Below are 27,218 nucleotides of genomic sequence, written 5' to 3'. Positions count from 1 at the left end.
GAAGCCGGTCCGGATTGAGTTTTTAACACGTGCAGGACGTTTTATCATTGTGGAGTCGCATCAGGCTCACCTTCACCCAGCGGAAATTCAGCTCTACTTATTCTGGCTCAAACTCAGGCCAAACGAGGGCCTGGGCCTTGGTGCCACGCCGGCTGCACCCTGCCAAGTGCATATGCCGCAGCACCTGGCTCAATCCCCTTTGGTGGCTGAGTTCCCCCAACCGCACCCCCTATCCTCCATACTGGCCTGGGTCCCGGTCAGGCTCCTTGATACCCAGTGATCTCACATGAGCCCCTGTAAGACGGGACACGGGCAGATCAAAGTTTGGGGGAATCTGAATCTTACTCCAGTTTGAAGCGCTCTTAAAAATAATTCCAACTTTGTTCAGAAGTATTTATTTAAAACAGGAACAGAAACATGCTTAAGCTTTTATTATCAAGTTTATCCACTTCTACCAGAACCTTGGTGAGGTCTAGCCGAGCATCCCCCCACCTCTACTTCAGTCTGGTCCTGAGGCAGGCAAGGCCCAGACAGCCTGGCCACAGCTAGTGAGAAGGGGAGCGGCCTTGCAAGGCTCTCTCAGTCCTCAGCAACCCACATATCCCTCTGTACAAATGATGGCGTTCACCCTCCAGAGTGTCTGTGCCCTTGAGCCCCCCACCCATGGGAGAGTCTGTCTCTCAGGTCACCTCGCCCCCTTCTTGGGTAGAAACAGAGTAAACACTGGACTATGGGCTTCTTCCGCCTACCATAGAGCTCTCCTTCCCCCCCATGACTCACCCCACCCCCGGGAGTTTCCTCCACCCTCCTGCTGTCCTGTGGCCCGGGACAAGCTAGGTCCTCAGACTGCCACCACTACCCCCACCTGGCCCCTAGGGCCCAGGCCCCAACTCATGTTAAAGAATGTTTGCATTCCTGTTCACTTGAGGACAGGTAAGAACTAGGGCTGTCTGATCCCCAGTCCCACCCCACCCCACCCCCGCAAAGTAATGAGGCTCGGGTGGTGGCTGTCCCATTACAGAGAAGGGGTGCCAAGGCCCCCCTCACACCACAAACTTGTTCTTGGCTAGGGAGTTGCTCTTGGTGGCTGTGTCTGCGTGGGCCTGGTACCCAATGATGGTCTTCGGGGAGAGGCCCAGGCGCTCTTTGTATACACGCCTGCAGGTGTGGGGGACACAGGAAAAGAGACACAGGTAGTCATCAGAGGGTCCTAGAGGTAACCTAGGCCACCAGACTCCTACCCTCATTCTGGCCACAGCCACACCTGTTGTGTCTTACCCATGTGGAAAAACAAAGTATGACCCCCTTAATGCAAAAGGAGAACTGCACTGCCATAATAGAAAGTTAGAAATCTGGACACCAGACCCTTCCATACAGGTGAGCAAGGCAGAAAGGAGACAGGCTATGGAGACTTCCAGAGGTCTCCCTTGCAGGTCAAGCCACCTCCACCCACCTTCCCTCTAGAAGAGACCCAGCCCCCACTCCGTGCCAGAGAACCTCCTCACCCAATGTGCAGCACGCCCGCCTGGTTTTCTGCCTCCCTTGTCCACACAGCGATCTTGTCCCCCTTGGTGCGGATGTTGACGACAGCCCCACATACCTCCCTGCTGTGTTCCTCAAAGCTCTCCCCGATCAGACACAGCAGCTGGACCGGAAGTAGGGAGTTGTGAGATCACCGGCTGGGACATAGGGACTGGCCTGCCATCCTTGAGACCACTGCCACCATGAGACCCACACAGCCCGTCTCTTCCCCTGAGGACCCTCCTCCTCCAACTCACCGTCTCCAGCCACAGCCGGTCCAGCTCAATGTGGCGCTGCTGCTTGGCCAGGCTGACCAGCCAGCGGCCACCCCGCTTATTCCTGCTGTCCTCCCACATGGGCTCGATGCCATCCTGCAAGGCAGATGGCAAGTCAACTGCCTCCCTGTGTTCAAAGGGAAGTGGGGACCCACCTACCATCCCAGTCTTATCCGTTCTCTGCTGAGGCCCTAAGTAGGCCAGATTCTCTTATCCTCCTTCCCTCTGTGCAAGCAGGTTCCACCCCCAGCTACTCAGCCCCCGGACAGACAGCACTGGTCACCTTGTATAGCGTTGTATATGTGCATGTCTCCTTTACTGAGTTTCTAGAGACAAGCATTCAAATGGGGGTGGATTATGGAAGCCTCAGGGGGCAGACCCCAGTGCAGGCAAGGGGGACATCCCGGGCTTGGCTGCATGGTTCCCAGGCAGGGCAGAAGTCACCTGGGGAGATCTCTAAATGTCAGCCCTCCAGGGATAGGTGTGGCATCAGTGAGTGTCCTCAAGCAATTCTGATGCCCTTCCCTAGTTAAGGAGCCAGGCCAGCAATCTCTCTCCCTCCCTCTTCCCCTTCCCGCCTCTTAAGGTCCTCCAAGGTGCGGCTTGGGCCTGACCTACTCAGTATGGGGTCCTATAAAGCATTTCCTCCAGTCAGAAACCGCAACTGTGCTGAGAGGTGGCCCGTAGCTCCCCACCCCCACCCCTCTGAGGGATTAATGCAGTGGAAGCCGGGAGGGATCAACCCCTTGTCCCTTTGCAGGAGGGAAAGGGAGCTTACCTTGAACAGGGCATAGTCACAGCCGGAGGAGAGCTTGCTGGCCAGCTGGATGTGACTGTAGAGCCTGGACAGAGCCCCCCGCCCCCCCATGCCAAAAGTCAAGGCTTTTTAGGGCCTGGTTCCAACTGGGCTCAGCCCTCCCAACTCCTCATCCGACCCCATGGCCTCCAAGCTTTTGCTTACACTGGCCTGCCACCTGGGATTTCACCCCCCGTTTATCCAAACTCTCAAGACCCACCTTCTCCACAGAGCCTTCCCAGTGAAGGCTGAGCCAACCCCTGGGGAGGGTTTTGGACCCCCTCGTGCACCCCCCTCCAGCTACAGCCGAGGCCTTCTCGCCCTCCCTAGGGCTTAGTGCAGCCCTTTCAGAGCCACTCCTGTGAGCACCTGGACACTGGGGCAGCCGAGTCCTCCCCTTGCAGCTGAGACAGGTTCAGAGAGGGGAAGGAACTTGCCCAGGTCACGATGTCATGGAGTGGCTGAGTCAGGGTCAGCTCCCTGCTCCTCCCACTCCCCAGGTTCTCTCCTTGAGCCCAGAGAAGGTGGTGGGGTGGGGGGTGGCTGTGCTCTACACCCCCTGGGCAGAACCCACCAAGCCCCAGCCCTCACCAAGGCTGAAAGGCCCCAGGGAGGGCTGGCTCAACCCGGAGAGAGGGAGCCCAGAGCTCAAAGACCCCCAACTCTAGCCCCACTGGGGACAGACACTCACGCCCAGAAGTCCTCCACACTGTCCACCTTGGTGACCAGGTGCAGGTTGTCCTGCCAGGCCCGGCTGCGGTCATTCTTGAAGAACCACAGAGCCCACCTGGTGGGGGAAGCGGGAGGTAGCCAGGCGGAAGCAGAGAGCTCCTGAGTCCACTCCTGGGACACCTGGACTGACAGGGAGGACCCTCCCCTTCAAGGGCGAACCGGGAGATGAGATTTGGGGCGCAGAATTCCGCTCTTAGTTGAATGAAATCAGTTGTCCTGAAGGGCAGGGGAGGAGTGGGGGTGTTTGACCCACAGTCTCTGAGGGGTTAGGGCTGGAAGGGTCAACAGGGCCCAAGGCTTAGGTCAGCTCTGGCCTCCCACGGATGAAGAGCTAGGGCTGAGAAAGGAGCGGTTGCCCAAGGCCACGCTGCCAGCACAGAGTCTGCCTGAAAGCAGGGGGCTGTGTTCCACCCGCAGGTTCCTTCCTACCTGTTCTGCAGGGGGTGCAGCTCCAGCTTGACTTCCATGGGGATCCCCATCCGGGCCTTCCCTCTCAGAGACAGCAAAGTCCTGGGAGAGTTTGGAACCTCTTCTCCCATGGGCGTCCTCTCTGCTGCTTCCTCCTCCTTCTCCTTCTCCTTCTCCTCCTCCTTCCACTCTTGGATTCCACCCTTAGCTTCACTCACCTGAGCAAAAAAAAAAAAAAGGAGTCAGGATGGGTAGTGAGCTCTGGCCCTGCTTGTCCCTGTGCCCACCCTGCCCGTCCCCTGCTCCAGGAGGGGAAGGCAGGAGCACTCACAAGGCCTGCAGTAGCCATGCCCAGCTCAGGCTCCATGGAGGACCCAGCATCTGAAAAGCCCCCAGCTACCAGCTTTTAACCCACCAGCACCTGCCCCGCCCAGCTGGGGTGTGGGAGAGGGCGGGGCCGTGGTGCACTGGGGTAGAGAGGCCAGCCTGATTACCTCAACAGCAAACATTTAGTGAGTGCCTTCTCCACGCAGGCCTGGGGCTGGGGAAGCAGCTGTGACCAAGCCAACCCAGCCCCACACCGTGGGGGCCAAGACATGAAGGTAAGGGTCAATATTTGGAGTCTACCTGAAGGGAAAGCAAGGTCTGCATCCCATGGAGGGTGACCCCAGAATGTGAGGTGGATGGCCCTGCAGATGGCAGAAGCAGAGACACTGACATGGCCGTGGGGCCTCTGGCACCATCCCCATCCTCGCATCAGAGCAGGTATTCATCTGGTCTCTGGAAGCACCTGAGTTTGTTTGTTTGTTTGTCTGTTTGTTTGTTTGTTTTTAAATAAAACATCTTTTTGACTAGAGATGAAGGGATCTCACTGTGTTGCCAGGCTGCTCTCAAACTCCTGGGCTCAAGTGATCTCCCATTTCAGCCTCCCAAAGTGCTGGGATTACCAGCATGAGCCACCATACCCAGTGGCATCTGAGTTTTTTAAAAGTTTAATCATCTGCCAACATTTAGACATAGGGGGATTTTATACTAAGATTCACATTTTTGGTTTCTCTTGAGAATTTGGAAAGGTCCTCCTGAACCTACTGCCTCACAGGCCCCTAGTCCCTTTGGAGACACATGAGGCTCCCTACAGCCCCCACCTTACCTCCTGCCCCACCTGAGTGTTCTCTGCCTGACATGGATGGTGAGGGTCAGGGCCGCAGCCACACAGCCTGGGTTCCAGTCCTGATTCTAGCCTGACTGCAGCCAAGCTGGCACTTCATCGAGTCAGTTTCCCCATCTGTAAAATGAGAATGTTAATCATACACAACTCAGAAGCTTGTTGAGGGTATTACATGATATAGAACCCATAGAACAAGGCCTGGCTCCTGCTCAACAGAAGTCAGCTGAGGGTTCTCCCAGGTTGTGGAGGTTGGGGACTGGGATAGGGAAGGAAGGCAGGGAAGCTTTGGACACCTTTCTCAGCCTTCTGAATGACCCCTTTTCTGTGGAGGCTGAAGCCTCCCCAGGTCCTTTAAAGTTTTGCATCCTCCCCTTGGGCACTTTTAGGATCCCAGACGTATAAAAGGCCCTGCTCCTCCCCGGCTCGTGACCATCTGGAGGCTGAGTATTTGCTCAACCCACATCCTTAAGCCCTCATATGTGCTAGGCACAGGGTTAGGTGCTGCTACGGTGATGAGCAAAAAACAAGCGGGCTCTGCGCTCAGGTTTATGAGATTACGCATCCATCAGACAATCTGTTTCATCACAAACACAACCCACTGAAGGAAAGGGATTCAGGGCTGGGAGAACCTAAAAAGTCCACGATCCAAGCTGGGGCTTCAGAGCAGCAGTTCTCAGGTGTGTACATCAGAATCACCTGCACGGCTCGCTCATCACACGCTGCTGGGCCCTGTCTCAGAACTTCTGACGCCTTAGTTCTGGGCTTGGGCCTGAGGATGTGTCCGTTTTATTTATTTATTTATATTGTTTTGAGGCAAGGTTTCACTCCAGCTGCCCAGGCGGGAGTGCAGTGGTGGCATCTCGGTTCACTGCCATCTTGACTTCTCGGCTCAGGTGACTCGCCCACCTCAGCCTCCCGAGTAGCTGGGACTGCAGGCATGCACCACCATGCCCAGCTAGTTTTTGTTGTTGGTGGTGGTTTTGTTTTGTTTTGTAGAGGTAGGGTTTCTCCATGTTGCCCAAGCTGGTCTTGAACGCCTGGACTCAAGCAATCTGCCCACCTTGGCCTCCCAAAGTGCTGTGATTACATGCGTGAGCCAATGCGCCTGGCCCAGGATGTTTGTTTTTCTAACAAGTTCCCAGATGCTGCTGGTCAGGGACCCCGTTTTAAGAACCACTGGGTTGGAAGAAGCTCACTGAGAGGTGGTATTTGAGCTGAGATCTAAAGCATGAACAAGAAATAATAGGAAATAATTAACTGGGTGGGGGATAGCATCTCTGGGAGTGGGAACAGTATGTGCAAATGCCCTGGGGCAAAGGGATTGTGGAATACCAGAGGACGAGAAGACAAGCCAATGTGGGCGAAGCCAAAGGGGGAAAGAAATGGGTAAGCCTGATCCTAGGAGCAGTGGGGAGCCGCTGAGCATTTCGAGTGTGTGCAGACTGGCTGGGGAGGCCATCAGATATGCTTTTCAGCAGGTTCTCTGGATTGCTGTGTGGGAAACAGAACCCTGTGGCTGCAAGAAGATGTGGGGAAACACTGACTAGGATGCTAATGTAGTCGTCTAGGTGACAGATGGGATGGCAGAGAAGATGGAGAGATGATGATAGATTCAAGGGGTATGTAGAAGGAAAACTCAGTGATATTTGGTAGGCCCTGGAGGGGTGAAGCACTGTGTCCCATTTATCTATTGCTGCACAACAAACCACCCCAAACTTAGTGGCTTAAAACAATCATCATCATTTATTATGCTCACAAGCCTGCAATGTGGGACAGCCCAGCTCTCCTCCAAAGGGAGGTCAGCTAGGGTGGCTTACAGGTTGGGGCTGGAGTCATCTGCTCACTCACACGTGGGGCAGCTGATGCCAGCTGTCCGCCACAGCCTCAGCTGGGGGTGCTGGCCAGGATTGCTCTGCGTGGCTTCTCCATGTGGCTGCTTGGCTCCCTCACGGCGTGGTGGCTGGGTTCCCAGAGAAAGCCTCCCAGGAGACAGGAAGCAGAAGCTGCCAGTTTCTTAAGACCTGGGCCTGAAACCTGGCACCACATCAGACCCACTGTATTCTACTAGAGTCACAGGCCCAGACTCAAGGGAGGGGACATACTGCCACCTCTCCGTGGGAGGAGCATTGAAGAAATTTGGACAGAGGGAGCACTGGAGGAGGACCAGGCTGGGAAGAGATCACGAATCTAGATTTTGTTGTTGTTGTTTTGAGACAGGGTCTCACTCGTTGCCCAAGCTGGAGTGTAGTGGCATGATCACAGCTCACTGCAGCCTCAAACTCCTCGGTTCATTCTCCCTTCTCAGCCTTCTGAGGAACTGGGACTATAGGTGCACACCACCATGTCTGGCTAATTTTCAATTGAAAAAAAAAAGAGATGGGGTCTCAATATGTGGCCCAGACTAGTCTCAGATCAGCCTGGGAGGGTTCAAGTGATTCTCCTGCCTTTGCTTCCCAAAGTGCTGGGATTACGTGTGTGAGCCACTGTGCCGGCCAGGAATCTAGATCTGATGAAGAAAAAGGAAGGAAGGGCTCTCCCCCATTACCGGGCATGGTCTTAGCTACCTTACAACTGTGGCCCAGAGCCCGGCATGGAATGGCCCTCTCAGCCACAGCACCCCTTCCACCACCTTGCACAGCTTCCAGCCTGGGGAAGCTGCTGGAATCTTGGATTGAGGTGACTAAGGAGAGACCTTAAGAGCAACCCCCTGGCCCTGCAGGCATCCTGGCCTCTCCCTGAGGCCCTCCCAAGTCTGTCTATGGGGCACATCTTCATGTCGGGATTGAACCAGCAGGGGCTCTTGAATCCCAGCCCTACCATCCTGTTCCTAAAATATCTTGAATCTGCTCATTCCTCTCCCTCCCGACTCCCCTGACCCCAGGGAAGTTGGCTATGACTTTGGCTGCTACATGAGTCTTTCCTGACACTCCATTTGCTTCTACTCCTGCTTTCCTACAGAAAGTTCTCCAGGTTCCTCGGGGGGATCATTTAAAATATTAATCTGGTCACATAACTTCTTTGTTTAAAACCAAAGCCAGGTGTGGTGGCTCACGCCTATAATCCCAGCACTTTGGGAGGCCAAGACGGGTGGATCACGAGGTCAGGAGATCGAGACCATCCTGGCTAACACGGTGAAACCCCGTCTCTACTAAAAATACAAAAAAATTAGCTGGGCGAGGTGGAGGCGCCTGTAGTCCCAGATACTCGGGAGGCTGAGACAGAAGAATGGCGTGAACCCGGGAGGCGGAGCTTGCAGTGAGCCGAGATCGCGCCACCGCACTCCAGCCTGGGCGTCTGAGCAAGACTCCGTCTCAAAAAAAAAAAAACAACAAAAAACAACCTCTAGGACACCCAGGATGTGATCCAAAGTCCAGATCCTGGGCTTGCAAAGTTCTTGGGCGATTCAGCCTCCCATACCCTGAGCACATGGAGCCTCCAAAAGGCCAGATTTGTTCCTGCCTCAGGGCCTTTGCACTTCCAGTTTTCTCTGCAACTTTTTACAGAACTTCTCCTTGTCCTTCTGGGCTTGGCTCAAATGTCACCTTCTCAAAGAGGCCTTCCCTGACTGCTACCCTATCTAGAGAAGAACACTCTCCCCCATGCCCTCGAACTCATCACCCTGTTCTATTTCTTTCTTAGCGCTTAACACTACTTATTTCGTTTATTCATTCAAAAAATGATGACCTACCAATTACTTTGTGCCAGACACCATTTTAGGCTCTGGGAAGCACAGCTGTGAACAAAATGGATGGTTTCTCCTCTTTGCATCAGAAGGCCCTAGGACTCAGCCCTGGCACCTCTTCTCTGTTCTCTCAGTACTTGCTGTTTCATGCCCTTATCCAGTAATGGGCATTGAATGTCATTGAGACGGTGACATGCTTAGCCACCACCAGAAATCCAGAAGAGCATATCCAACTGCCTGCCCGACAGCTCCATCTGGGTATCTAACGTGCATCTCAGAGCTACCATGTCCAAGGCTGAATTCCTGACACCTCCTCTGCCCCACTCCAGACTTGCTCTTCCAACCGTCTTCTCCACCCTTCCAACTGCTCAGCTGAAAACGTTGGAATGGTCCTGGGGCTCTGTCTTTCTCACCTGTTAGCACATGCCATGACCAGTTCTCCCTTCAAAACATCCAGGACCCAACCACTTCTCTTGGTCTCCATTGCCACCATCCCAGCCCAAGTGACAGTCGTGCTACCTGTGTGATGGTGATGACCTCTGAACTGGTCCCCAGCTTTCACCCTTGCCCAAGAATAGTCCACTCCCTACTCCCTACACAGCAGCCATTAAAATGAAATCTGGATCACTCCCTCCTCTGCTCACAGCGCAGGAGCCCACAAGGCCCTCATCCCTCCAGCCCTCCTCTCCCTCCCTCTGCTGCGACCATGGTGGTCTTCAGTCATGCAGATCTGCAGATGTGCCAGCCACCTCCTGCCTTAGGACTTCCAGAGGCCGTCCCCTCCCTTCCTAACCTCTCTTAGGGGAGGCGATACCTGCCCATCGTATGTGACTATTCAACCCCTCAGCCCCAGTGTAGCAATTCCTCTGCTTCTCCTCCCTGACTGCCCCCAGGATTTGTCACCTCCTGACACACCATATATTTTACTGATTTATTTTACTCATCACTTGCCTTCCTCAAAGTCCCCAAGGCCCTTTTATTTTATTTATTTATTTATTTTTGTTTTTGAGACGGAGTCTTGCTCTATTGCCCAGGCTGGAGTGCAGTGGCACGATCTCGGCCCACTGTAACCTCCGCCTCCCGGGTTCAAGTGATTCTCCTCCCTCAGCCTCCAAAGTAGCTGGAATTACAGGTGCACATCACCACACCTGGATAATTTTTGTGTTTTTAGTAGAGACAGAGTCATGTTGGCCAGTCTGGTCTTGAACTCCTGACTGTAGGTAATCCACCCATCTTGGCCTCCCAAAGTGCTGGGCTTACAGGCGTGAGCCACCGCGCCCGGCCCCCAAGGCCTCTCTTGTTCACAGCTGTGTCCCCAGGGCCTACAACAGCATCTGGTTGATGGGAAGTACTCAGAAGTCAGAGGGAGCACGGAGGATTGGTCAATAGATTTAGCAAAGTGAGTGTCGCTGATGATTTTTACAAGAGCAGCACAGTGGAAACATCTTTTGTGGTTACTAGTTGTGAATTGTCTGCCCATCCTACTAGAATGCTGAGTTCCAGAGGGGCCCTTGCCCCTCTGCAGCTCCTGTTCCTGGAATGATATTGGCACTGGGTAGGCACTCAGGGAAAACTGATTGAAAAGAACAAAGGCCAGTGACTTTGCCTCTCTGGGTCTCAATTTCCTTATCTGTAAAATGGGAATGAAAATGCCTGCTTTGAAGGACTGCTGTGAGGACGTCATGACATAATGGATGGAGTACTTGGCGCTGTGGATGTACTTGGCATTGTAGATGTTCAGTAAATGTCCCCCATTCCCCTCCCTGTTCTCAGCTCCCCGTCCTGCCTGCCCTGCAGGACTCTGAGGCCTCTGGACAGCAGAAATGTTGCTAAATGTTTAACCTGCCAGGCGCCACACACACAGTTACAAAGGCACATCTGGATATTTGCAGAACCCAGGTGGGGCTGGGATCCCCAGGATCTGCTTAAGAGAACTCTCTGCTCCAGCTGCCCCAACCAGGATTTTCTCTAAAACCCTTTCCCACCTTTTGTCACATTCCCTTCCCAGAAGCTTCCAGAGTACATTCCTAGGAAGGGGAGAGGAAGAAAAGAACGGAAAGGCCCATTTCCTGGGGAAAGAGAGAACAAAAACAGTGAGAAGTCCTGAGGACCTGCAGGTTTAGGAACTGGCCACTGGAGGCCCATGAGCCCGAGCTTTGCCACCCCATGCTCTAAAGGGTGGTAGGGGTATGTGGCGGGGGAAAAGATCCATTCTGCTAGAAAGTGGTGACCCAGTATTCGTGCCCCCTTCTTCTGAGGGAAGCACATATGGAGCAAGAGAGAAAAATGTAGCAAATGTTAATAATTGGTGAATCTAGCCAGGAACGGCGGCTCATGCCTGTAATCCCAGCACTTTGGGAAGCTGAGGCGGGCAGATCACCTGAGGTCAGGAGTTCAAGACCAGCCTAGCGAATGTGGTGAAACTCTGTCTCTACTAAAAATACAAAAATTATCCGGGCATGGTGGCATGTGCCCGTGGTTCCAGCTACTCAGGAGGCTGAGGCAGGAGAATCGCTTGAACCCGGGAGGCGGAGGCTGCAGTGAGCCAAGATCACACCACTGCACTCAGGCCTGGGCAACAGAGCTAGACTCCGTCTCAAAAAAAGAAAAGAAAAGAAAAGAAAAGAGAAAAGAAAAGAGAAAAGAAAAGAAAAAGAAAGAAAGAAAGAGAAAGAAAGAAAGAAAGAAAGAAAGAAAGAAAGAAAGAAAGAAAGAAAGAAAGAAAGAAAGAAAGAAAGAAAGAGGAAGGAAGGAAGGAAGGAAGGAAGGAAGGAAGGAAGGAAGGAAGGAAAAGAAAGAAAGAGACAAGTGGCAGGTATTCTTTTTACCCTCCCCTCCCCTCTTCCTGCTGTCTGCATTGACATGATGGCAGGAGCTGCTTCAGCCATCTTGGGCCATTTGGATGAAATTCATGTACTAAGAATGGTACACCAGAAATGTAGGATTCTTGGTTCCTGATAACTGTGAAGTCATCACACCACCTGTGGACTGCCCACCACTGAACTTGTTTAAGTGAAAGAACAAATGCCTGCTTTGCCTAAGCTTCTGTGCTAGCAGCCAAACGAACTTCCTGCCTGACTCAGAATTTAACCTATTTTCTGTTACCTTGACACTGGACTTTCCCACCTGCTAGATGCCTTGCTGGGAATGGTCACCACCACCTGTGAGGTCCTTCTCATCTTTCAAAACCTAGCTCGAATGTCACTTTCTCCTGCAGGCTGTCCCCTGCTGCCCCTTCCCTCTTTGGGCTCACTGCTATTCAGCTTCCCAACTACCCACTTGCTGCCCATCCATTGCAGACTCTCTACTGCTGGTCTCCTTCAGCCTCCCTCTAGCATTTATCTAGTTGATCGCTATCCCCAAGGTCTCTGTGCACTTTCTTTAGCTTCTCTTTCTTTCTCACTGCCAGGGCCTTCTCAGTCTTTCTCCAGGTTACTCTGCTTCTGACCCCTGAAGATTGCAGCATCTTAGGAGTCTGTTCTGGGCACTCTCTTCTTTTTACTCTCTATGCACCCCCAGAGGATCACACTCAGCCCTGTGGCTCCAGCCACCACCTCTATGCTAATGACTCCAAACCCAGTGGGGCACTGATCTCACTTGGCTCACAAGAACAATTGTTAAAACTTCAGGAATTGGGCTGGTCACGGTGGCTCAGCCTGTAATCCCAGAACTTTGGGAGGCCAAGGTGGGTGGATCACCTGAGGTCAGGAGTTTGAAATCAGCCTGGCCAACATGGTGAAACTCCATCTCTACTAAAAATACAAAAATTAGCCAGATGTGGTGGTGGGCGCCTGTAATCCCAGTTACTTGGGAAGCTGAGGCGGGAGAATCCTTTGAACCCAGGAGGCAGAGGTTGCGGTGAGCCGAGGTCGCACCACTGCACTCCAGCCTGGGCGTCACAGCAAGACTCCGTCTCAAAAAAAAATAAAAAAAATAAAGAAAGAAAAAGAAAAACTTCAGGAATTGTGTGAGCCAGTTGTTAAAGCCATTACACTGTTAAAAATTAAATTATATAAAGTTATAGTTAAATTATGTTAAAAACATAGATAATACTCAAAACACATAACTTCCTAGTTATTTTACTATTATCTGTGCTCTTAAGGTTATTTTTATCTACTTTATCTGTATCACGAAAATTCTAGATAACTGAACCAATTTTCTGTTCAGTGACATCACACTGACAGCTTAGAATCAACTGTAGTGGGTGTATTTTACCCCACAGACATTGGCAAACTATAAATGTAGGTGTTCCTTCCTGCCTGCCCTTCTCCCATCCCAACCTTGGAGAGCCATTCGTGTCATTTGTTAAAGAATTCTGAGTACACTGTAGCTCAAATTTGCACCTGAAGCCAGCCTGGAGTGCTTTCCTGAGCTCTGGGCTCAGATACCCTACTGTCTGCTGGACACCCCCTCCAGCTTGTCTGTCATTCCCCCAGGCAAGCTCATCATCATCTCCCACCAAGCTGCTCCACCCCCTCAATGCCTGTTTCATTTTGCAGCAGCATCACTCACTCCATTGTCCAATCCAGAAACCTGGGAATCTTCCTCGACTTGTCCTTATCCCTCTCCCGTAACACCTAATAAGTTACTCCCAAGTGATATTCACATCTCTCCTTCCAGCCCTGCTCCAGCCCCACCGGAGCTTCTGTAGTTCAGGCGTCCTTTTCCCTCCTCTAGAGTCTGCCCCAGCCTCCTACTGATCTTTCTACAGCCAGCCTTATCCTCCTCCAACCCATCTCCGTTTGGCCCCATAAAATGTACATCTCATTAGGTCTCTTGTGCTTAAAATCCTTCAGTGACTTCCCGTTTCCTGTGATCTGAAGTTCAGATACACTTCATTTCATCTTCTTTCTCCCTTCCTCCTTTCCCTGCTCCTCCATCCTCCTTCATCTTTCTTTATCTCATACTCTGGCATCAGGACTTCTTAATCCCAAGCCACAGAAATCACTTCTGGGTGATTTAAGCAGATAAGGAGTTTATTAAATACTGGGCAGCTCATGGGCCAGGTGCAATGGCTCATACCTGTAATCCCAGCACTTTGGGAGGCTGAGGTGGGAGGATCACTTGAGGCCAGCAGTTTGAGGCCAGCAGTTCGAGACCAGCCTGGGCCACCTAGTGAGACCCCATCTCTACAAAAAATAAATAAGTAAATCACAAACAAATACCCCATCTCTACAAAAAATAAGTAAATCACAATCAAATAATAAATATTTGTTAAATTAGTCAGACATGGTGGCATGCACCTGTAGTCTCATCTACTGAAGGGGCTGAGATGGAAGAATCGCTTGAGACCAGGAGTTCGAGGCTGCAGTAAGCTATGATTGACTGTGCCACTGTACTCCAGCCTGGGTGATGCAGTGAAGCCTTATCTCTTAAAAAAAGAAAAATACTGGACAGCTCAAATAATCTCCAGGATAGCTAGAAAATCCACATTGGTGACCACACAGCCTGAAATGATGCCCCAAATCCCACTACCAGGCAGACCCATGAAGAATCCCAACACCATGGCTGGGCATGGACAGTGCAGCTTGTCCTGTTGGTGTTGGACACTCCCACAGTGAGTGTCAGTGCTGCCAATGATCCTTGGCAGGAGCTGCCACCACCACTTTTCCACACCAGAACACACCCCCGCCTCCTTCCCTGCTGCTTCCTGGGACTAGCTTCAGGTCCCAAGTCTGGAGCTGCACCTGTCAGTCACATGTCCTGGTTGCAAGGAAGACTGAGAAAGCAATTATTTGGTATGGTCATCTCTCAGAGGGGAAGGTGGGTTCTGCCTCAGAAGGTGGGGGACCCCTTTAAACATGGGAAGGGGGAATTCTGATGCTGACAGACCAAAAATAATTACAGGTATCCTCCATGCTAGTTCTTTTTTTTTTTTTTTTTTTTTTTGTGATGGAGTCTCGCTCTGTTGCCCAGGCTGGAGTGCAGTGACACGATCTTGGCTCATTGCAAGCTCTGCCTCCCGGGTTCACGCCATTCTCCTGCCTCAGCCTCCCGAGTAGCTGGGACTACAGGCGCCCGCCACTACGCCCGGCTAATTTTTGTATCTTTAGTAGAGACGGGGTTTCACTGTGTTAGCCAGGATAGTCTCGATCTCCTGACCTCGTGATCCGCCTGCCTCAGCCTCCCAAAGTGCTGGGATTACAGGCTTGAGCCACCGCACCCGGCCACTAGTTCTTAAAATAATACAAGTAAAATACTATCCAAGGGAAGATAATCAAACAGCACCAGGAAGGAAGGCAATGGAATGTGAAACTTCCTTCCCGGAACCCTCTCAGTCCCATTTCCTAGGTGCAACGCCCTTTAACAGTTTTTTCAGAAATTATTACAGATGTGTGGCCAGGTGAGGTGGCTCACGCCTATAATCCCAGCACTTTGGGAGGCCTAGGAGGGCAGATCACTTGAGGTCAGTAGTTCGAGACCAACCTTACCAATATGGTGAAAACCTGTCTCTACTAAAAATACAAAAATTAGCCAGGTGTGGTAGCACATGCCTGTAATCCCAGCTACTTGGGAGACTGAGGCAGGAGAATTGCTTGAACCCTAGAGGTGGAGGTTGCAGTGACCCAAGATTGCACCACTGCACTCTAGCCTGGGTGACAGAGGGAGATTCTATCTCAAAAAAAGAAAAAGAAAAAAGAATTGTATATCTAGCCATAAATATGCGTATGTTTGTATATAAAGTGTCTGTGTATAATGTATATAGTATGTGATAAGTATGTATATGTTAGTATATAATATATATTTGACACATAGAAAATTATAAATACTTATACATAAAATATAATTCCCTTTGTATCAAAATTGGCTCATTCCACACATTGCAGTTTGGCACCTTGCTTCTCCCACTTAACACCACATCTTGGCACACTCCCATGTCAGCACACATGGGTCTAGCTCATCTTTCCCAACCATAGTGTGGCACTGCACTGGGTGGACATGCCACAGTTAATTAGCCAGTCCTGTACAGGTGATCATTTAGATCATTTTCAGTTTTTGGCTACAAAAAACCATGCTACAGTGAATCCTTGCACAGATATCTTTGTGTGCATGTACGACTAGAGTCACACGGGATCAATTCCTGGAAGGGGAGCTGCTGGCTCCAAAGGCGCATGCATTTATGCTTTTGGTAAACACTGCCAAATTGCCTTCCAAAATGTCTGCGCCAATTTGCAGTTCTACCAGCGGCCTGGGAACGTTTTTTGTTTGGTTGGTTGGTTGGGTTTTTTTTCTTTTTCTTTTTCTTTTTCTTTCTTTTTTTTTTTTTTTTTTTTTTTTTTTTTTTTTTTTTGCAGTCTGGCTGCTGGTGGCCCCCTTACCTAATTACCTGTCACTTACACACCCTGCATTTCTGGCCACAGTGCCTTTGCCCATGTTGTACCCATAGCCAAAAATTCTCTTTCTCCCTAGCCTGCTAGATGAAGTGTTCCCCTTCCTGCCAGGCCACAGTTCAGATGTCACCTCTTTTTATGTCCTTTCCTGACTCCCCTGAGCTGTCAGAGTCCCTTTCCTCTGGGATACTACAGCTTCTTGGGCATAATTCTATCATAGCACCAACTGAGGGCCTACTGTGTGCCTGGCATTCTGTGATCATTTTGACAGTCCCCACCATAAACACACAAAAAAGTGGTTTTGTTCTCCACCTCCCTCCATCCTGGCTCTCCAGCTGCGCTGTCTTTTGTCAGCACAGCACTGCTTTGGGGCGTTTGCATTTGCACTCTCTATGGATCTTGTCCTCACCCATTGTGGTGCCATGGTGCCTCTCTGGAGTCTCTACAATTCACCTGCTGGTGGAGGCTTTCCCTGACCACCCTGTCTCAAGCACCCCTCCTCTAGTCCCCGTGTTACATCACCGTTACCTTCACAAATTACAAGCTGTAGTGACCTTGTTGCTTTCGATGTTGATCCGTTTATTTTCTGTCCTGTCTTCCCCCGCTGAGCACACGAACACACACACGTACAAACACCCCCATGGTAAGCTTCCCCAGACCAGGAACCTTGTTTTGCTTTTCCACTGCCTCCAGCCTTGAACCTGCACCACTTGTCTAAGCGCTCAGTAAACATTCGTTGAATTAACCATTCCTGTTTTACAGAGGAGGAAACTGTCATTCAGAAAGGAGAGCCAAGTAGCTCAAGGTCCCACGGTTAATAAAAAGCACAGCTGAGATTCGAGCCCAGCAGAACTCCAAATCCAATCGCGTGATTTCTTCCCCACTCTTCGCACGCCGCATTGTCCCCCTCCTCCACCTCCCAACAGACTACGAGAGTCTCACGGCCGGGGCCCCCAGGGGCGCGTCCCGGGCCCGCCCCGGGAGGCTCATCGGCTACGCGCAGTCACCCTCCCCGCCCCCTGTCAGTCAGGCCGAGGGGGCGGCGCGGCAGCCAGGCGGGTGCTGAGCTCAGAGCTGCCGCAGCGCCAGAGCCGGAGCCGGAGCGCGCGAGCTCGCAGGGCGGGAGGAACTAGCGGTGGCTGGCGACGCACCGGAGACCCGGGCACTGCTGCGCTCCTGCTGAGGACCCGCGACCCAAGCGCCTGACCCCGGCCCTATCCCCACTCCGGCCCCTAGTCCACCCCGGCCCGGCCTAGCGGAGCCCCCGCGTCCGCCCGCCGCAGCCACCGTTCCATCCCCAGCCCCGGCCCCGCATCCAGGTGAGGCGGCCGCGCGCCGGGGATGGGGAACGGGATGAGGGTGGAGAGGGGACTGAGGCGGCAGGAGGGAGCTGGGGAAGGGGATGGAAAATGGAGGGGGGTCCGGAGGATGCACATCAGTGTGCACCCCGGAGTATGTGAGTATGCTCCGGTGTTTGCAGCTGCCCGGGCGGCTGTGGGGACGTGTGTCTGCGCCCGTGTGGGTCGGGGTGTTCGTGAGCGTTGGAGCGTCTGCGTGTCCTGTGTGTGCACGTGAGCTTGTCCGTGGTGTATGTTTGTGTGCATGACCGTGTGACTCTGCCGTGCGTGTACAGGCGGGTCCTGGATCTTCGCGCCGAACCAGCACTCCGGTTCCACGGGGCTGCAGGTTGCAGGGCCCGGATAACAGAGGCAGTGGCCCCTCCCGCATTCCCGGGTTTCAAGGACGCTAGGACTCTCCGCGGCCCTGAGGCTTCGCACTGGGGAGTGGGGTGGGATGGGGGAAAGCGGGACGGGGCTCAGGGTCCAGAAGGGCGCCGCGGTCTCGGGAGGAGGAGGGGACCCACGTCCCTCGGAAGGGGCTGGGGTGAGGGTGCGGGGCCAGAGCACCGGTGCCCGTGTATCGCCCTCCCCAGGTCGCCAGGATGGACGTGTTCATGAAGGGCCTGTCCATGGCCAAGGAGGGCGTTGTGGCAGCCGCGGAGAAAACCAAGCAGGGGGTCACCGAGGCAGCGGAGAAGACCAAGGAGGGCGTCCTCTACGTCGGTGGGCGAGGGGCGGGGTTTCTGGGGCTGCAGAGCTGGGGATCCCCCAAGAGTGTAGAGCTGGGGCCGGGTCCCGAGAAGGGGGGTTCTGGGCAGGAGAATATGAGTCAGCAGATGGGGCGGGGTCAGCAGGGGTCACGGGGGACATAGCCAGCCCATAGAAGCCTGGGTCTGTATCCGGAAATGGGGACACGGGGCGGGCTGATGAGGGGGAGCTCCAGCTGAAAGGCCAGGGACCGGTGCAGTGATGAAAGCAGAGAACCTCCTTTTTCTTATCCTTATTACCATTATTACTAGTTACCTGGTGTTGAACACTTGCTGTATGCCAAGTACTGGGTAAAATGTCATAACATCCATTTCCTCATTTAATGCTCCAGCCCATTCTACAGATAAGGGAAACTGGGCTTCCCAGAGGTCTAAGTACCTTGCCCAAGGTCACCCAGCTGGTAAATGCTGAAACTGGGGTTTGAACGAGCTTTATAGAGTCGGAAGCCCCACCCCTTCCCTTGTGGCGCCTCCCTCCAGCACCTCCAAGGCTGAGTTGAGTTGTGTTCCAGGTCCGCCTGCATCACCACTCCTGTGGTCTTACCGTTGCCATCTCTCCTCCCCGTCCGCTTTCCTTGCAACCACCGGCTGGTATCAGGAGAAAGGCCAGGGTTGGATAACTTGCCCAGGGTTGTAGCATATTTGGATTGTGGCCATTTGAAAAATATTTTGTGTCCACTTATTATGTGCCAGGCCTCCTGCGAATGCTGGGGTTTCACAATGAACAGGAAAGAATGGTTCCTGCTCTCCTGATGGTGATACAGAGCATTTCAGTAGTGCAAGTTGACATCCAGTGGCTCCCCGAAGAGAATGCCTCATCCCTGAGTAATAAGAGGGGGCAGGGCTGCAGAAAAGCCAGGTGCAAAGGCCCTGGGGTGAGCTGGGGGCAAGGCAGGAAGTAGTGGTAGGAGGTGAGGTCAGAGTGATGGGCAGGAGACAGTTCACGAGGGCCCTTTGCAGGCCAGGGCAAAACGTTGTTATCATGGCCACGAGAGATTGTAAGCAAGGGACTGCCATGATGTGATTAGTTTAGAAAGGTCGCTTGGGCCTCTGGGGACAGAACAACTGCAGAGAGGTCTGATGGGAGATGGTAAAGCCACAGGATGAGGGTGGCAGGGACGAGGGCGGTGGCAGTGGAGACCGGGAGAAGGCTAAATTGCATGTCTGCTTGATACCAGCTCTGGCCTCCCTCCTGCCTCCTCCCCAACGTCTTTCATTCCTGCTGGCCTCTGGCTCCCTGACATTGTCTCTCTGATAATAGACTCAGCCCCTCCAAGCCATACTGCTCTTCCCCTTAGATTGGCACTTCCTGTTCCTCCCTCTGCCTGGGAGCCCCTGATGGACCCCAGTTCCTACAAGTTAAAGCCTCGGCTCCCTGTACCCTAGCATTCAATGCCCTTCATGGTCCTGCCTCAATTTACGTTTCCCACCACACCCATGGCTCCTGGCACATGGACTGTCCTGAAAGCACATTGCTCTGCCTTGTCTAAGTGGGTCCCTGGGCCTGGGATACCCTCTGCAATTTCCTTTCTGATGTCTATCTGCTCCCCATTTCTCAAGGCCCAGGCAGTGTTCCTTCCCTCCTCACACAGTCCTTGGAGGCTGGAAGTCCTCTCCCCACTACTTGAGGTCCAGGAACTGAATCTGTTCTCTTACCCACTTTAGACAGTGAGAGATTGGTCCAGGGCCTGGCACAGAGTAGGTGGAAACTGATGTTTTGTGGGAGGAGTGAAAGGGGAGCATGCAGCCTGCCCCTCCTGTTTCTGGGTGCTGGTTGGCCGTCGCCCTGAGAACCCTGTCTTCCCACGCCAGCCTCTCACCCCAACCCCCTGCCAGGCTCAGCCTGCCTAGACACCCAGTTCTGGCTCCATCACTGTTGTCTGTGTTGCCACATTGTCAGACGGGATACTCCCCGCCCCGTTTCCGGCTCCATCCTCCAGCCCAGATCAGGCCCTCTGGCCTTCCCAGCAGCCCCCAGCCATTTTGATGTGACTAAGGTGCTACCCTCCTAGGAAGGCCCAGCCAATGCCATGGGTGCCAGTCACAATCTGCACATCACCTTTAGACCCACCCTGAGCCTGACACCCCCGATTTTGGCCAGAAGAAGGGGTTTGCACCCCTGTTAGGAGAAGAGACTCTTTAAAGGAAATGGAATGGGGCAGTGGGCTGTGGGCAGTGGTGCATTGGGCACAAGGGGAACCTTTCAAATATATAGCTTTGTCGCCTCCCAGCTCCACCCCTACTCCCACCCCCCACCTGCCTCCCATCCTGGGCTACATGCTGTTAGAGTGGTTGGTAGCTGAAGTTTGAGGGCCAGAAAGGCCGGAACTTGAATGTCAGTTCAGCCACTTCCTAGTGGCGGAACCCACACTGAGCTTCCATCTGTGGAACAGGGACAATAACAGCACCCGCCTCCCAGGGCTGGGGAAAAGCGAAGTGCAACGGGGCAGGCAGAGGACCTTACACAGCACCGGCCCTCAGCCAGCATCCACTAGAGGGGTGGGGTATCGCGTCAGGCAAGAGAGAACTGCAACTCCTGCAGACAGAGCTGTGGGGGCCCAGTGCAGTGATAAGAGGGGGGTTAACATGAGGGTGCAGGTTGTAGGATGTGGGGACAGTGACGGGATGCCCACTTTGTCATCACCATGCTGTGCTGGAGTTTCTGTTCCCTCAGCACAGAGCCCTTAAATGTGCCGCTTTTTCTCCCTGCAGGAAGCAAGACCCGAGAAGGTGTGGTACAAGGTGTGGCTTCAGGTACCAGCCCAGCCCTGGCACCAGCCCCTTCTCTCACTTAGGCCGGTGATCTGGCCGGGAACCAGAGGGCAGGGGCGGGGGAGACCCCCAAGGCTTCTGCGGGAATGCGCTGTGGGAAGGGCAGGTCCCGGGATACAAGGTGGGGCATCGATGGTTCCCCCTTGCTCCCAAACCCCTTCCTCAACCCCCTCCCTGCTCCAGTGGCTGAAAAAACCAAGGAACAGGCCTCACATCTGGGAGGAGCTGTGTTCTCTGGGGCAGGGAACATCGCAGCAGCCACAGGCCTGGTGAAGAGGGAGGAATTCCCCACTGATCTGAAGGTAAGCGATCCTCCTGACCCGCACATGCGCGCACACACACACACACACCAGGCACACAAATAAACCTGTCACCATCCCCGCCCCCCCAGTCCTGCCACCAGCATGGAACACAAGCTACTTTGCCTGCCATCCTGCAGGGCCGTGCTAGACTCAGCTCAGAATGCATCTGAATAAAGGCGTGCATGGGTGTGATGTGTGATGCTCCCAGTGATGGGGACCCCCAGACCTGGCTGTCTGTGTGTATCGTGCTTGCCAGCGTGACCCAGATGACTACTGGCCATGTCTGCATGTGTCAATGATTGTTCATTCATTTCTTTTCATTCAACAAGTATCCATGCCAGAGAGGAATTGTCGTGGAGGCTACCGCAGTGAATAGGTTCCTACGTTCCTGCAGCTGACATTGTAGTGGGGGATGATAGTAAAACGCAAGCCAGCAGGCAGGATGCTTTCCACGGGGATAAGTGCTACAGAGAAAAGACAGAGAGAGCAATGGGACAGACAGGCAAGGGGTAAGAGGGCTATTTTATTCAACTGGTTCTTCTCTGAGGAAGAACCAGTTGAGCTGAAACCCAAAGGATGAGAGAGGCAGCCTTGAGATGTGTGGCAAGCGAATTTCAGGCCATAGGAACAGCAAGTACCAAGGCCCTGAGGCAGGTTGGAGCAGGTGGGAGCTGTGCTGGGGTGGGTGTGATCTGTGCAGTTGTGTTTCCTGGGGGCCACTCATGTGTGCATGGAGACAGATCCCCCTACTAGGACTCCCTGATAAAAGGGGATTAAGAGTTGTGAGCTCTGAACCCACCTACCCCTAACCTCAGCTGGGTTTGAATCCTAACTCCGCTACTTCCCGGCTGCGTGACCCTGGGCAGGTCCCACCATGTCTCTGAACCCGATAGTTCGCTTGTAAAATGTGAGTGAACACAATAGGACTCTTATGCAGATTGGAGATAATATAGATTAGATATTCTCAAAGCTTGAGTGTGTATCAATCACCAAGAGGCTGGGTTAAAATACAGATCATTGGCCCCATCCTTACAATTTCTGATTCAGTAGGTCTGAGGTGGGGCTGGAGGATTTGCATTTCTAACAAGTACCCAGGTGATGTTGATGCTGCAGTTCCAGGGAGCGTACTATGAGAACCATGGATGTAAAGAGCTGGGTTTGCATACTGTGAGTGCCCCGCAAGAGACTGTGGCCACGTGATCACGCAAGCAGTCTGTGTCTGCCTGCAGGGGATCCTGTGACCACAGGTGTGCCTGGAAGTGGACCCCCATGACATGTGTGTGCAGGCATTAGCTGTGGATGCTCTGTGCCTGTCCACGGACATGTGCAGACCCTGCCTCCATGGGGATGGGGGCTCCTTCTGCAGCGTTTGGTTTGGGTGACCAGTGTACGTTCAGCATGAGTGCATCCACCAGGCTGTGGGAGACCCCATGCTGCCCTCCACTCCTGCCATTTTGCATAGTTGATTCCTTCCACTGTTGGAAGTCAGGGTCTTGACTCAGAAGTTCTAGTTCCAGCCCTGTCTCTTTTCTTTTTTATTTATTTATTTATTTTTGAGATGGAATTTTGCTCTTGTTGCCCAGGCTGGAGTGCAATGGCACAACCTCTGCCTCCTGGATTCTAGAGATTCTCCTGCCTCAGCTTCCCAAGTTGCTGGGATTACAGGCACCTGCTACCACGCCCAGCTAATTTTTTGTGTTTTTAGTAGAGACGGGGTTTCACCATGTTGGCCAGGCTGGTCTCGAACTCCTGACCTCAGGTGATCCACCTGCCTCGGCCTCCCAAAGTGCTGGGATTACAGGCATGAGCCACTGCGCCCAGCCATGACTTCCCATTTCTTATAATCATGTTACCATAATCACTCCCATTCATTGATCTCTTTCATGAACAGGCACTGTCCTAGATGTTTTACATGAACTAACTCATTGACTCTTCACAATGTACCTATATGGCACCATAACCAGCCCATTTTACAGATGAAGACACTGAGGTTTAGAGAAGTGAAGTCACTTGCCCAAGACCCCAGTTCCTGCCTGCCTCCCTCATAAGGTGGTCAGGAGGATAAGCTCAGGCCATGTCACTGGAGTTGCTTGGTGATGGCACAGGGCCAGTCCTAGTGCTGTGAGCTGGGGTGCAAAAGAGAGGCAGGTGCAGCCTCTCTGTCAGCCCCAAGGCTGTTTGTGATGTGGGTGGTTGAACAGAATCATTTCTGTCTGGTCACCTTTCACCTACTGGTGCTTGTTGACGCCTCAAGTCTACTCTCCCAAGGGAGCCCAAGATCGTAGAGTTATAACCCAGACAACAGCTCCTTGGGCACCAGCAGCATGGGGGGACTCATGCAGACCCTGGGTCTGCATTTCTGAGACTCTCTGCTTCAAGCTTGCTTTCCATCCATCATCATGGAATCCTCACCAGCCTCGTTTCCCATGCAACGCTGCTGAGAGTAGAAGCAAAATCACTTGCCTGATGCCAGGTAGCTACCAGGTGGCCAGGCTGGGGTTGTTTGTTTGTTTTCTGAGATGGGGTCCTGCTATGTTGCCCAGGCTGATCTTGAACTCCTGGGCTCAAGCAATCCTCCTGCCTCAGCCCTCCAAGTATCTGGGATTACAGGCTATGGGATTTTTTTTAAGTGAACTTTTTATTGAAGTACAATGTACATGCAGAAAACTGGCAGCTCCATGAAATATTCACAAAGGGAATTCCCCTTGTAACCAGCAGCCAGCTCGAGACAGAACATTATCCCCCAGGACCCCACCTTGTGACCCCTTCCAGTTCCTATCCCCAGGGCCAGGACTAGGGGGAGACAAAAGAGGTGTCTGGGGAACTCGCTCATGGAGTCTCACTTGCACGGCCAGGAGAGGGAGGCCAGGCCTCCCTGACGTCTGCACTCCAGGAGCCTCACCCGCCTCCCATTAGTCCTGGCCCTGCCTATCCCCCTCCAAGGGGAACTGCTTTCTGACTTTTTGTTTTAGATGGAGTCTCACTCTGTTGCCCAGGCTGGAGTACAGTGGCACAATCTCAGCTCACTGAAACCTCCACCTCTTGGGTTCAAGCGATGCTCCTGCCTCAGCCTCCTGAGTAACTGAGACTACAGGCATGCACCACCATGCCTGGCTAATTTTTGTATTTTCAGTAGAGACGGGGTTTCATCATGTTGGCCAGGCTAGTCTCAAACTCCTAACCTCAAGTGATCTGCCCACCTCGGCCTCCCAAAATGCTGGGAGTGGTAACAGGCATGAGCCACTCTTCCTGGCCTTGCTTCCTGGCTTCTATCAGCACAAAATTAGTTGGGTGTTTTTTGACTTATTGTAAATGTTATCATGAGGCTGGGCGCAGTGGCTTATGCCTGTAATCCCAGCACTTTGGGAGGCCGAGGTGGGAAGATCACCTGAGGTCATGAGTTTGAGAATAGCCTGGCCAACATGGCGAAACTCCATCTCTACTAAAAATACAAAAATTAGCCGGACATGGTGGCACATGCCTGTAATCCTAGCTACTTGGGAGGCTGAGGCAGGAGAATTGCTTGAACCCAGGAGGCGAAGGTTGCGGTGAGCAGAGATTGCACCACTGCACACCAGCCTGGGCTGCAGAGCAAGACTCTGTCTCAAAAAAAAATGTTATCATGAAGTCCATGCTCTTCTATTCTGTATCTGGCTTCCTCCATTCATCAGGAAGCTTGTGAGACTCAGCCCTGCTCTTGTATGCATTGTTGTTCTTCATTCTTGTTGTGTAGTATTCCATTGTGTCATTAGCTCACAAGGCACACATCCATTCTTCTCATGTTGGACATTTGGGTTGTTTCCAAACAATGTGCTCAAGCTGGCTTTTTTTTTTTTTTTTTTTTTTTTTTGAGATGGATTCTCACTCTGTTACCTAGGCTGGAGTGTGCGATCTTGGCTCACTACAACCTCCGCCTCCCGGGTTCAAGCTATTCTCCTGCCTCAGCTTCCCAAGTAGCTGGGACTACAGGCATGCGCCACAGTGCCCAGCTATTAAGCTGGCATTTTAAACACTACATTCCATCCCTGGGTTCTGGTCATAACTGGGTGACTTGGGGGCAAAACAACGTTTCCCCACTTCCTAGGCCTTGGCATACCCATCTGTGCAGTGGGGAAATGAGCCAGGTCAGGAGCTGGAAACTCATGTGCCCACAGGGCCCACCTAGACAGGTAATGTGAAGGAGCTGACGCTGCCTGGATGGGACTGGGACACCCAGGGTGCAGATGTGGTCAGGGCAGGCTTTCCTCCGCACCATTGCTCCTGGATCCCAGGTGTGTGCCAGCCCACAGGAGGCCCTGCACAGGTTGTACATGGATCCCAGGCTGTCGCGTGTGCTTGTGTGTGCAGCCAGCTCGGTCCCGTGTTTGTTCACATACATGTGGTCGTCTGCAGGTGTCTGGCCATGTGTCTGGCAGCCCGCCCACATGCATGCCCGCTGGTCTGCGCCTATCTGGGCAGCAGACGCAGTGGGGAGGGGAGAGTCTTAGCTCACACATCCAAGCAACACCACGAGCTGTGGCTTCCAGCTTATCTTAAAATAGCAACAGCTGAAGAAATGAGGCCACACAGGGCCTGGGGGAGGGATGAGTGGAAGGTAGCAGGGAATGGCTCAGAGCCCCTGCCCAGCCCTGTCCCTGAGCCTCCAGCTCCCTTCAGCCCAGGGGAACCCCCAGGGTTATCTCTGGGGTCCCGATGCCCAGAACAGAGCCTGACACAAAGGATGAGGCATAAGCTGGTGACTGAGTATCCAAATGGTGGAAGTGCAGAGGCCACCATGCATGGGGGGAGCACTGTGGAGAGCCAGCTCCCGCTCCACACGGTCACTTCAACTGTGATTCAGGGGAATTTCCCCCTTAACCTCCCTCCCACTTCCAAGGCATTCCAAATAAACAGCTGAATTAGAAATTATCCTTGCTCTGCCAACCCACCCTAGCCTTCCCCACTCCAACCAGCCCAAAGCTTCCCAGTGTGGGTATTTGGGGGGCATCCTGGCTGTCCTCACCAGCCCTGCCCTTCTCTGCCCACAGCCAGAGGAAGTGGCCCAGGAAGCCGCTGAGGAACCGCTGATTGAGCCCCTGATGGAGCCAGAAGGGGAGAGTTACGAGGATCCACCCCAGGTGAGGGGGCAGCAGGGCTGGGCGGGACTTTGGGAATCCAGGATGATTGCTGCCGTCCCTAGCTGGGGTGGGACATCCCTGGCATGAGATGGTTGGGCCCGGGAGCTTGACACCCTTCTTCTAGAACCCAGGCCCCAGGAGGTGGGAGCAGGGAGGAGAGGGCAGATAGGGTCTAGCGCTGGGCCCCAGGAACCCCTGCCCAGGAATTCTCTGCTGTCCCCAACTTCCAGGCTCCTCCCCTGCCCAGGAAAAGGGGAAGGTACTATTCCTCCTTGAGGGAGAGGGTTATTGGGCCAGGGCTTGGCCATTTGGTCTCCAACTCCTCCTCCCTTTTGCTCTTCTCTACTTCACCCCCATCCCTGTGATGCAGGAGGAATATCAGGAGTATGAGCCAGAGGCGTAGGGGCCCAGGACAGCCCCCACCAGCAGCACAATTCTGTCCCTGTCCCTGCCCCGCCCCCTAGAGCCAGGGCTGTCCTTTGACTCCTTCTCCCCAATCACGAGATCTTCCTTCCGCTCTGAGGCAACCTCCTCGGAGCCTGTGTTAGTGTCTGTCCATCTGTCTGTCCTACCCACCCACGTCCAACCCTGGGGCGTGGACAGGGCCGGGGTTGCGGCCGCGGCTGGGAGCCTCGCCCCTGCAGTGTTGCCTCCTCCTGTCCAGCGTCTGCGCGGATGTAGCATGTTCTATGTGTTTTTAAACGAAGATCCGAAGCGACGGCTCCTCCCCGATCCCCGACAGTGGCTCTCCAAGGGGCCCCCGGGCAGCCTCAGAGCACCCCGCCCCACTCCCATTAACTCCGAGAACATTTTTTTTTAACCAAAACCAGGAGCCAGGCTGTGCCATGTCCCCCCTCCCACCGCCCCCAGCCGGCCCGGTCCGAACGCGGGCGTCGTGTGTTGTGATTGTGGCATGGAGAGTCCCCATCCCCCCCGTGTGAGCGTGTCCCGGGCGGGTGGGCCCGGCCGCCCCCCGCGAGTCCATGAATAAAGCTAATCTGTCTGTA

General features: G+C 53.3%; 2 protein-coding genes across 12 annotated transcripts; one reads left to right on the top strand and one right to left on the bottom strand.

Moving 5' to 3' along the window:
* Positions 1–379: 379 nt before the first annotated feature.
* On the bottom strand, positions 380–16,910 carry EIF4E1B (eukaryotic translation initiation factor 4E family member 1B). 8 transcript variants are annotated; one of them, XM_065547075.2, is made up of 9 exons: positions 16,442–16,910; positions 4,883–5,017; positions 4,360–4,421; positions 3,754–3,950; positions 3,284–3,379; positions 2,575–2,638; positions 1,779–1,892; positions 1,506–1,645; positions 380–1,158 (listed from the first exon to the last, which is right to left on the bottom strand). In XM_065547075.2, exons 2-9 carry the CDS (start codon positions 4,914–4,916, stop codon positions 1,044–1,046), a joined length of 822 nt encoding a protein of 273 aa, XP_065403147.1. In that variant the 5' UTR covers positions 4,917–5,017; positions 16,442–16,910; the 3' UTR covers positions 380–1,043. The 8 variants fall into 8 exon arrangements, with proteins under 8 accessions (XP_065403147.1, XP_065403146.1, XP_073850870.1 ...); XM_065547074.1 differs by lacking the exon at positions 1,506–1,645; XM_073994769.1 differs by lacking the exon at positions 4,360–4,421.
* Positions 16,911–16,983: 73 nt separating this feature from the next.
* Positions 16,984–27,218, top strand: SNCB (synuclein beta). Of its 4 annotated transcripts, none has more exons than XM_073994772.1 (6): positions 16,984–17,232; positions 17,847–17,976; positions 20,733–20,762; positions 20,976–21,094; positions 26,122–26,211; positions 26,582–27,218. In XM_073994772.1, exons 2-6 carry the CDS (start codon positions 17,856–17,858, stop codon positions 26,612–26,614), a joined length of 393 nt encoding a protein of 130 aa, XP_073850873.1. In that variant the 5' UTR covers positions 16,984–17,232; positions 17,847–17,855; the 3' UTR covers positions 26,615–27,218. The 4 variants fall into 4 exon arrangements, with proteins under 4 accessions (XP_073850873.1, XP_005558659.1, XP_015307763.1 ...); XM_005558602.4 differs by having other exon boundaries at positions 20,733–20,774; XM_015452277.3 differs by lacking the exon at positions 26,582–27,218 and having other exon boundaries at positions 26,122–26,313.

Source organism: Macaca fascicularis, chromosome 6, assembly GCF_037993035.2.
Source record: "Macaca fascicularis isolate 582-1 chromosome 6, T2T-MFA8v1.1".
Classification (NCBI taxonomy): domain Eukaryota; kingdom Metazoa; phylum Chordata; class Mammalia; order Primates; family Cercopithecidae; genus Macaca; species Macaca fascicularis.
This window is presented reverse-complemented; position numbering and strand designations above follow the sequence as displayed.